Raw genomic sequence first — 10,961 nt, 5'->3', positions numbered from 1 at the left:
GCAGAATTCTGCAAATAAGTATAATCTATGCATTTACCAATTCATAATGCTTTAGTAGCTTTTGAACATTTACTATCTGAAAGTACAGGCAACAGGAAAAGTAATTCAATAGAAACATATGTTGAGCCAACATGTTTAGAGAAATTAATTCCAGTGTTTAGAAATTAGAGAAGTTAATTCCAGTCTAGTTCCAGTATTTTAAAAATTCTGCTTGAAATAGAAATCTGTTCACTTATTGCTTTAAAAAATTAGAATAGAATAAAACAAAATATTCTAATATAACCTCAATGCTATTATGACTTCTAACCCAATGGTTTTGAATAATTATCTTTTTCTAGTCCAAATGCTGTCTCTCTCACTGCTACTATATTTAAGCCACTACTGAGGAAACAAACAGAAAACGGAAAAATGAGCTGCCCTATGCACTCTCACGAATGGGATGCTAATGCCAGCACTCAAAGGAGAAACTGTCAAAAAGAACAGCCATAACAGAGAATTTCATTCTTACATGTTTTTATTTTATTGGTTTTTTTTACATTCTTTGATGGAATTTTTATGCAACTATTATGCCACAATCTATGATACACAATGAAAATGGAAACCTGTCATTTACCACTTACATTTCTATGTTAATTTTGTTTTCTACCGCTGCATATACCGTGGCATAAGTGCATTTATCATATTTCATGCAGCACTGACCTGCCTTATGCAAACTGAGAATACAATAAACGGTGCAGCAATATTTAGCTGCACTCAATTCTTGCCAAAGAAACAAGCATTCATAAAAGCATTAAAATACTTCAGGTGATAGTTACTGCTTAATGTTTTGAGCTATGGAAATGGACAGGAGACAATCTTTGCTGCTGTCAGCTGCAATACTTTCCAAGTTCATTAGGTTTCAGAAGACTGAATTAGCTTCACTGTTTCAATGAGAGAAAAAGCCCAAGGCAACCAGCCCGATTTAAAAGGATCCCATACTGAGTTTCACAAACATTAGACTAAGTTTGGTTCTGGATCCCATGGTAAGTACTTTACCACATCAATTTTATGCTCTGACAGAAGGATTATTTTTTTCACCATCATGTTGTCTCCAGGCCAAATGGACAGCATAAGGCACACATCCCTTTTTGGTAACTTGCTCAGACAAGTAATACCTGGTCATAGCTAAAAGTTTTTAATACAGCTTTTTATTTTGATGAGACAAGAAGGTTTCCAGCATCACCTGACTCTTTGAATCAGGCATAAACTGTCAAGCCTTATTATGTCACAGCCAATACAGCAGTAGCAGGGTAAAACTTACTGCCAAGAACACAACTATGTCCCATGAGCACGCTCAGGACAGGGAATTGGAGATGGGGGTGAAGTCTCTCTCATCTGTTTTCCCGTCACTTGTGTCCAAGTGGCTGCTCAGCAGATCTAGCATAACCCTCCAGGCACTGCAGGGGCACAGGGCCCTTGTGTAGCTAGTTACTTCTTCCTGCTTCGGCACAGGCATGGCCGTTCCTCTGCGGCCTACCACACCGCTTGCTCTGTTCATTGAGCAGTTCCCTCTGCAGCCAGCAGAAAGAAGGGAAGAAGTCTCCTGCCGCTGCATAGTCTAGTGTTGCAGAAACCTGCAGTCACAAGGTTCACCCAGACCCAAGTTCTCCTGGGGCAGAGGGAACGGGACTTCTGACACCACTAGTTTTTATATTAAGAGGGGAGAGGAAAGCTGTGCCCACCTGCCTTCTAGCACTGCGGAAGAAGCACAAGCAGCGACGCCCTGAGACCACCCTGCTGCGCAGTGCCTCCCGGGAAGCCAAGCACTGTCTCCCGAGAACAGAAACAACCCCTGCTGTTCCCTCCCCTCCAGCACCTGCTGTACATCAGCCGCCTTACACAGAGCCAGCTCTTAGAGGCGGTTCACTTTTATGTCCATACTGAAAGTACATGGCAATTGATATCCTAATTGACAAGTAAACACAAGGGACAAAAAAATCAATTACTACTTGTACAAAACCACAGCATGTGCCTTTGGTCAATCAGCAACTGTTGCTTGCCCACCTTCCTCTTAACATAAAAAAGGGTGACTAAATCAGGAATTGCCACTTCAGAGTTGAATTAATATCAGCAAGGAGATGTGAGGCAGGGATTAGCACTCGACAAAGCAGAGAACCCACTACTTGTTGCACAAACACAGATTTCTCATCCAAACGCAACCTTTTTACGGGTGCTACCAGGTCAAAGAAAAGCAGATCCTAGTAGTTTGGTGAGGGAAAGAGTGTTCATCCAAAATGAGGATGTTCACAGGACCCCACAGTTCCTAATATCACAGACCATCAAAGCAGGCAGCCCAGGGAGTGGGAGCAATTGGTGCTGCCACCTCTTACTTTTGAAGTCATTTGATGCTGAATTCTCCTGCTGATCACCCGCTGCTCTGTCAGCTGTGGTCTTGTGTAGACTTCTTCCCTCCTCAACTACCCCCAACAAACCTTTTCTTGGTCCCTTTTAGATCTGCCTTCATCACCCTCCTCCACCTTATACCTAAGTTGTCCACACCACTTTTGTTATCACCCATAGTTCAGCAACTTTGTAATCTGACTCCCTGTTGCCAGCCTCCTCCTCACATCTCCAGGCTACCTTACCATCTCCTTCCAACAACCACAGCTGGTACATTTCTCTCCCAAAGTCATCTATCAGTTCTTTGCTTTTCAGTTTCATTACTCCTCTCCAATACATCTAGAAATAACTGTCAACCATTTTCCTTGTAACAATGCATCTTGTTTCCTTAGAGGCTCCCAAACGTACTCTCTTCTTTTTCAGGGATGTGCATAACTATCATGCTGTCCACGCCTGCTCTACTTACTTATAGTAATTAGACAGTGCCCACAGACTGAGACTGGAGCCTCACTGAGCCAGACACTGCAGCCTTGGATAGGAGACTCTCCTTGTGCCAAAGAGGGCCCAATCTAAATAGACAAGTGACAAAAAATGGTAGAAGGTAAGTTGGATTTTTTTTTTTTCCTGATAAAGTGGGGAGCAAGGTGCAGATTAATGAAGTCCGTTGCTGGATCATTTTATCTGGTAAAGCAAAAATACATAATTTCCAGTATTCTTTCCACTGTTATTTCCTCTTCTGGATGCAGTGATTTGAGAGACCACTAGTCAGAGATGGATCGGTGCCCTGCAGTTAGAATGTCTTTCCCTCAAAGGCCTCCAGGTTGAAAGCTGTATCCAAGAACCTTCTGAGCGACACCAGATGCGTGTTCTTGTTGCCTGTGGCAGCTGCAGCAGCAGGCTCTCGGCCAACATACCTTTGTGACAAAAAGAATTGGGCAAACAAATGAGGTGAGAAGAGAGACTATTTTGACACTAACAGGCATGAGAACATGCTGCTAAATGCATTCAAGTCAGCTTGGCAGATTTGGACATTTAATCATTAATCTTTGTTAAATAAAAATCAATCTAAGGTGCACCATCAGTTATACCTTCTGGTCAGCTTTCCCCTCTCCCCCCTCCTGTCCATATTAAGCTGTGTCTTCTCCCCCATCCCTCCCAGGGCAGCCAGCTACACTGTCTCATAATTAGATTAACTTGCTTTTGGCGATGAAGACTCTCATTCCTCCGACAGCTGCATGCACAGATCCGAGAGTCAATCATCTAAAATAAATGCAAAGGTACCTGGACTGAGCTCTTACAACAACTGTTTCCTCCAGAAACCTAACATTCGGAGTGAAAAATCTTAAAAAAGACAAAATCTTAGACAAAAAGAGAGGAAAATCCAGGACAGCTAAGTGCTGTGCTAAGTGGCAATAAATACAGAGCTAGCTGCTACTGGTTTTCTTTTAGAACTACAAGGAGGAGCAAGATATGCATGATGTATTTGAGAAATACTCATGTAGACTTTTCCCTCCTTCAGCCAAGAACCCAAACTCAGAGGTTTCGATTTGTGAAGAACCTGACTTCCCCATGAATAACATCCTCAAACCAAAAACAAATTTAAAAAAAACAAAACAAAACAAAACAAAACAAAACAAAACAAAACAAAACAAAACAAAAACCCAAGCAAATGTAAAAGCAAACAAATCAGCCCAGGAGATAGAGCAATTGTTTAAAGTCTCATACCATATAGGTCGAGTGTGGTTCACAATAGTGCGGAAACGAGGTTTGACATAATCATAATATCCACTGTTTTTGTGTTCCTCCTGACACCAAACAAGATCAGCACCTGGATACTTCTCAAGCTCTTCTTTCAGCAGGTCAAAAGGGAATGGTGAGATCTGGAAAGAGAGGGTAATAACTGGCAAAGCTTTCTTTTACGTGGTATTAGCTCATGGCAGGAAAGCCTTCTACTTATTGGGTATTACAACCAACCATTGTAATTAACCATTTAATACCTTAAAGAACATATAGCAATTCTTTTAAGTGAGTCATATTTCTTTAATTGATTTCATGCTGTCAGAAATGAATACACACATATTTTATAGTTGCACCGGTATGAACAGAAGTAGGTCATAGTCCAGATCTCCTGAATTCCTACCGTTTTTCTAGTGTGAAGTAGCTGTGACAAGTCCTTAATTAGTGAATGACAATATAGCTGCAAAGTGTACTATTCACAACATTTAAACCTAGCAGATTGGATATACAAATTTAAGGTGCTGTCATATTGTAACCTTTACTTTGTTACGTTGTTCTGGAGAAGTCATCAAGCTTTCTGGATCTCATTGTCCAGTACACTATTGATGTGTTCCTTCTCCACAAGGCCATGAAGGATTAGATAATGTCTTGTAAGATGCAAAGTGCTATAAAAATGCTATCACCATCCTTTCTGGGAAGTGATATCTATTTAAAAGCATAGGAATCCCTTACTGAAAGTCTCCCCATCTGAGGATCAGGGAGCTCACCTGTTCAAGTCTGGTTATAGCTACTTGTTTCTCCAGGTCTTGATTCTTTCTCTCTTTCACAAGATCATAGTACACTTTTCCTGTGCAGAAAATCACTCGCTTGACCTCATGCGGTGCATGAGCTGCCAGCCCATTCTCAGGAATCATGCGTTGGAAAGTGGTACCTAGTTAGACCACAAATTAGAAAAGTGCTCTGAGTGGAACTGACATTGTAATAAAGCAGCCCAAGAAACAATCCTTAACTGAGCAAGCAGCAGGTTGCAATGCTCACGGGGTTCTGCTGCCTCTCTATTCCTACTTTTCAGAGCAGTAATTCTATTAAAGTGGCTTTCAGCAGTTTAGTTGCAAGAAATTAAAAGATTATCAATAATCCACTCTTTCACACTTAATAGACAGAAACCTATTAAGAGTGGATTCTTTTTTTTTTAGCTTTATTTTGTGCATTACACCTTTAATTTTAAATTGATTGGATAGCTCACCTTTGCTTACAGGTGTTTTTTTTTTTTTTTTTCCAGAGAATTACCTGAAATATTGTTTCTTCTTTCCAAGATTATCTCAACCATGTAACATTAATATAGGTTTAGAAAATTTTAGAACATTTTTATATAAAAGCATAGCACATATTCATAATGCAACTAAATCTGGCAACTGCAGAAATACTTACACAAGCACACACATTACTGCCATATATTTACGTGATTTAAACCACTGTTTGAGAGCTAAACTGTCATTAGCCAAAGGAAGAATTCGCATAGTACTGAGACGTATGTATTAAGTGATAAGATACAATTTCAGATGCATATCCTCACTGCTAGATATCTTTTCCCCTGTGATATCATCTCCCAGGAGAGCAATTTGCTTGGGATACATGAAAGTGGAAGAAGGACTTGATGGTCTAAAAGATCCTTTTCTTTTCTCTCTTAGATGATTGATTAGAACTATTCCCACATTAACCAACTGCAAGGTAGCAGACAGTGGCATGACCTCCCAGTTTGAATCAGCACACCCACTTACCAGGAGAATAAGCTCCTGTTTGAACCATTTATCTTGGGGGGAGAAAAGCAGCAGCACAAACATATAAAAGAGGAATGGATTTATGTCAGAATTATTCTGTCTCACTGAACAGCAGAATTCATCATTAAAAAAGACTGAATCTGCACTTCATTGAGTCAGCTGGAGTCAGTGTTCCTCTCCTTCTCAACTTTCCATTAAAAATCAGAGCAAAAAGAGTTAGCTGACAGGCAGCAATATTTTACTACTTGCTGTCCTCCTCAGCAGGAACATGAAATTATGTCAGAATTCAGTGTTAATTAGGAGTTTGGCCACTATTGAGGCTTAGCCTGAAGTAGAGGGGACTCCCAAGACAAAGTGGCAAATCACAATCCTTACAGAATTTCTAATCTGACTCATTCTACAAAGCTTTGAAACAGTAATCAAGACCAGCAAATGTCTTTGCTTGAGAAGCAAACTTTACTCACCTACAGAAAGAAGATAACGCAATATTTAAGCATGTTTATACACTGTAACTTGCTTTTAAAAAACTGAGCAGTTACTCTTTTCCGACAGCAGTCAAGACACCCGCTAGAACTGGAGACAGACCACCACACCTATGCACACTCTCTCACTCTGAACAATCGCTTTAATCACTCACTCACTACATTTCACTGCATTTCCTCATGCCACCCTAACACATTCTAACCAGTGCATGGCAAGACAAATTACTCCAGTTTTTGGTATTACCTCTGCAGTCACTACATATCTCCTGGTGCTGACAGCATGCCAACAGCAGCTAGGGTGGTAGCCTACAGCTCTGAACTCGCTGATCTCACTTTAGATCACTGGTGTGACATGGCAGCCCCAGAAGCGAGTATTCTAAGAAGAAATGGGCCCCTCATTCTTCCAAACGGGCACAGTGTGATTATAACCTGTCCCTTACATCTAGGGGACAGATGGACGGGACAGTACAAAGAACAATTCAATTTTTATATGAACAGATTAAGAGCGGAGGAACCTAATGTTGAGGGGAACATCCCTGCAGAGAGGGGAATGGACTTTCCACTGCTTTTAAGATTAATAGTTGGTTACAAGATAAGCCTGTTAAAATTAAGAATCCATACTTGAAAGCAGACTTTTCAGCAAAAGTCCATGCCACTACAACAGCTCCACAGAAATTATGCCAAAGGAAAAGGCAAACTCTACAGAGCAGATTCTCTTCTTCACAGTCTGACATGCAACTTGATATAGCTAATTATTTGTCCATAACACTTTAAGGTGACCTACCAGGCACCATTTCATCAAAACTTGATTTAGCTTCTGGATGCCTCAGCAGTGACTTGGGTGTCAAAATAATCAGCTGTAAGACAGAAATTTTTCCGACAGTCAGGAGCTGCTTTATCTACATTATTACATGTAACGTTTCTAACACTGTTCATACAAAAAACACAAACTGAATATGCTATAGAACAAATTAATGTGAACAGCAAACACAGTAAATTATTTTTTCCTGTTTTGAAAGCCTAGGAATTTTCAGAACTATTCAAAAGATTTGGGTAGTCCACTCCCTTTAAAGGCTGTCAAAACTCATTCCTTATGCTGCTCTTTGAGAACAAAATCAGATCACAGGCTATGAACCAGTAAAACATCCAACAGTTGTATTTTAGGTTTCTGAAGTTCCAGCAATTAGACATGCAGATTATAGTTATGCAACCTGTTAGCTACATAGTGTCTTGACAAGCTCATCTGAAGGTCTGCACAGCCCGAAGGAAGTAAAGCTGAAAATCAAGTTTTAGAACCGTAGTAAGTCAGAGCTGAGTTTCATTCCATCAAATCAGTGACTTCAACCTGTGTTCAATTAAGGTTTTTCACCAACGATTCTTGGTCTTTTCAGCAGTGTGTCATATGCAAACAAAGACTCCTCTTGATGTGAGGGCTAATATACCTAGAATAATCAAGTCCATTACAGCAACTTTACCGGTTTTCTGAATGGCAGCAAGATCTGTCTTCTGAGGACATGGAAGTAATTGGCTGGAGTTGAACAATTCACCACAATCCAGTTGCATTCGTACAGCTGGGAAACTTCAAACTGCTCACTGAACTCCTGAGAGAGACATTAAAGGCGTCAGAAAAATGTCTAAAAGATCAGAAAAAAAGGCTTGAAAGCCATCTTTCTATTTCTGACTCTCAGCAACTCCCTTCCTCAAAAAACTTAATTAGCAGATCTCTGCTGAGATTATATTATTAGCCAGGGAAACATCTCTACACATCATTCTCTTCTGTTTCTACTTCTTCCTAAAAACATATGCAAATAAAGGCAAAAATCTCCCATTCATTTCAGCAAGCTGGGAAGTCCAGGAAGGAAGGGTGAGGAGGATCAGGACTTCAGTCAGTGGAAGACACAAAACAGAACCCCTTTGAAAGAATCTTAAAACTAGAATAATTTTTTTGAGTGTATAGTTAACTCTCTCCCATTTTTTGGTAGGTGTCCTGTCCTCTTATACTATTTTTAATACATAAATTTCATATGTTTTATATTTATGTATCTTATGAATATAGGGTTTTTTTAATCCATATCTATGTACATATATATTAGGTAAGCATATATATAGGTATAGGTACAATAATTTCATTACAGATTGGTACAGCATCTAACACAATTTCCTGCTCCATGGTTTGAGCTCCTACCTTCTATGATAAAATTTGTAACTTGCTTATTACGTGCAATTGACAGTGCTTAAATGTAGTCAATCAAACAGGTCTTTATTCTGACAGTACACTGACAGAAATCACTTTTAGATGAGGAGGGACGTGGCTTTGGAACTATCAATGCCCCAAGGGTAACAAACTCAGGGCCAAAACTGAAACATCCATTTTATTTTGCTTTTTATTTTTTCAATTGGTGGGCTTTTCAATTAATGTATAGCAGTGTTTCGTAGGAAATCTGCAATGGGGAAGTGGATGCACAGTATCCTGTAGAGCTATGTACTTTATCTGTAGAAACGAACGGCCAATGTATGAAGGTCTTAGCTGAATCAAATTTAGAAGTTGCTTGTTTTCATGCTCCCAGCAGTACAATTTAGCTCCACTGCAAAAAGCCAGGAGTAGTCTCACTTGGCCTCCTTTAGAAATTAGCTAGAGACACCTATTTGCAGTACGCACAGCAATATAAAGAAGCAGAATCACTGGCCCTGAGGAACAGCCATAAAAAGATCACGCTGCTGAGATTAATTGTATATGACCTCAGCTTTGAAACGAAGCAGCATATACCATGTATTTCCATTACTTTTACTAGGATCAAGTTAACGTTACACCAACTCTTGAAGCTAAGTCTTAATCCACTGTACCTAGGTAAACGGATGCTTCTTACAAAAAATATCTCTGACATGTGAAGAGCAAAAAAAAGGACATGGCCTTTGACAAATCTACTTACTGGATAAGCATCAGAATCATCATTGCTCATCTGCAGAAACCTCTCAGGCCTGGCTGATGAATGCTCTGGACCCTGGTAAAGGTATTGTTTAAAACAACATTAAAAAGCCAAATCAGCAGTTAGACATCAGTCTAGGTCACTCACTGCATGAGTACCTCCTGTCACCCTGGCAGCTCTACACCAGGCTGCACACCTCCCCCCACAGCCAAAGGCATCAACGGCAGCAGCAGTGGAGAGGACACACCGCAGGACTGGAATTCTTTGTCTTCCATAAACTGTTTTCATAGGAGTAGATTAGGTTTTACATGGATTTCCAATGCTTTTACCAGCTGCAAGTAATTTCTAGCCTCACTATAGCTGCACAACGAAGACCAGTGAAAGGGCAGTAGGTCCACGTGGGCACAAGAACGACCTTGCTAATGCAGGGCAAAAAGGAGCAGGAGGAATGTCAGGAGGAGAAACACCACGTGCCTCAGTGTACTGCAGTGACTCACACTTCTTTGGGGCAAACCACACTTGCATGCTGAACAGGAGCAAACACAAAGTTAACTGCTGACTATCTTTGCCGTATTAGCAACACAACAATCAGACTCAGGATCTCTCTCCTACCATTGTTCACTGTTCAGTACAGGACAAAATAACCTAGATGAAAGCTTCAGCTAAAATGGATGAAAATACATGCACACATTATCTGTCAAACTAACCTATGATTAATTTCTGGCTCCTCAGGAGGTATTTTACATTCTGCCAAAGTACTGAACACACAGCCACTGTCTCACTAGCAGTACCCAAGGTAATTTCTTTTAGTGCACAAACACTGTTAGATCCATTTTATACTAGCAAAACATGCATGCTGGTCACAGACAGTATCAGGAACAAGGAGTGTAACAGAATCTATTATCTTCCCCCATGTCCTTGTTTATAAAGGATGAGAGAAAGCTGTGAGGAGTACAAGAATGCAGTGTGCTTTTTTTATTTATTATAGCAGCCTTTACTTGTTCAAGTGACAGTTACTGTTAGGAAGAACTTTCATTTTGGGGACAGTTGCAAGGTATTTTAACCTGAAGACATAAACTATTACACCTCTCAAATCTCTCCATGGCTCCTAAGCTAACAATGTTCATGAAGAGCTTTTTTCTTTATATGGCTGTCTCTCATCATCACTTCCTCTACTGAAACCTTAACATATGATCTCCAAAATCACTCATTATTTTGACAGCTAGGAGTCCACCTTGATTCAACGCATCATCCTCCCTGCTTCCAAGTGCAGGATTCACTCTACTCCATGGACTAAGGGAATTCAAAGGAAAAAACACTCCACTGGCAACAAAGGAGTAACACAAACAGCCAGGAACCGTGCCTTGCGTAATTACTCTTTTGAAGTCTGTCTCCACTTTTGAGGTGCCAAATAATCTGGTCATAAACAGGTAAGGGCTTGAGAACAAGGAGCAAAGCTGCGCAAAACTGTAGTGCACGGCAACAGCCCAATATTGCAGTACCTCTGCTGTATACATCTATTTGCTGTAAATCAAATCCTAAATGAGTACAAACATAGTGCTTCACAAGCACGCTGAATTCAGTGCGCTGGAAACAGAGATGTTACTAGCAAGCAATTACAGGAGAGACACGTGAGGCTTCCCTAACATACACAC

At 40.4% G+C, this 10,961-nt stretch overlaps 1 protein-coding gene across 6 annotated transcripts in view; it reads right to left on the bottom strand.

The window, feature by feature from the left end:
- Nucleotides 1–502: 502 nt before the first annotated feature.
- OGDHL (oxoglutarate dehydrogenase L) overlaps nucleotides 503–10,961 on the bottom strand; it is a 58,575-nt gene continuing 48,116 nt past the window's right edge. For all 6 annotated transcript variants that reach the window (XM_087764809.1, XM_087764810.1, XM_087764807.1 and 3 more), the window contains 6 exons: nucleotides 9,310–9,381; nucleotides 7,855–7,980; nucleotides 7,164–7,236; nucleotides 4,884–5,047; nucleotides 4,105–4,259; nucleotides 503–3,293 (listed from right to left, as the gene is read on the bottom strand). In XM_087764809.1, coding sequence (XP_087620935.1) covers nucleotides 3,170–3,293; nucleotides 4,105–4,259; nucleotides 4,884–5,047; nucleotides 7,164–7,236; nucleotides 7,855–7,980; nucleotides 9,310–9,381 — 714 coding nt within the window. In that variant the 3' untranslated portion in view covers nucleotides 503–3,169. The remainder of the gene's footprint in view (nucleotides 3,294–4,104; nucleotides 4,260–4,883; nucleotides 5,048–7,163; nucleotides 7,237–7,854; nucleotides 7,981–9,309; nucleotides 9,382–10,961) is intronic.

This window comes from Nipponia nippon, unplaced genomic scaffold (assembly GCF_047370975.1).
Source record: "Nipponia nippon isolate SJK-2023a ecotype South Korea unplaced genomic scaffold, ASM4737097v1 scaffold_3, whole genome shotgun sequence".
In the NCBI taxonomy this organism is placed as follows: Eukaryota; Metazoa; Chordata; class Aves; order Pelecaniformes; family Threskiornithidae; genus Nipponia; species Nipponia nippon.
This window is presented reverse-complemented; position numbering and strand designations above follow the sequence as displayed.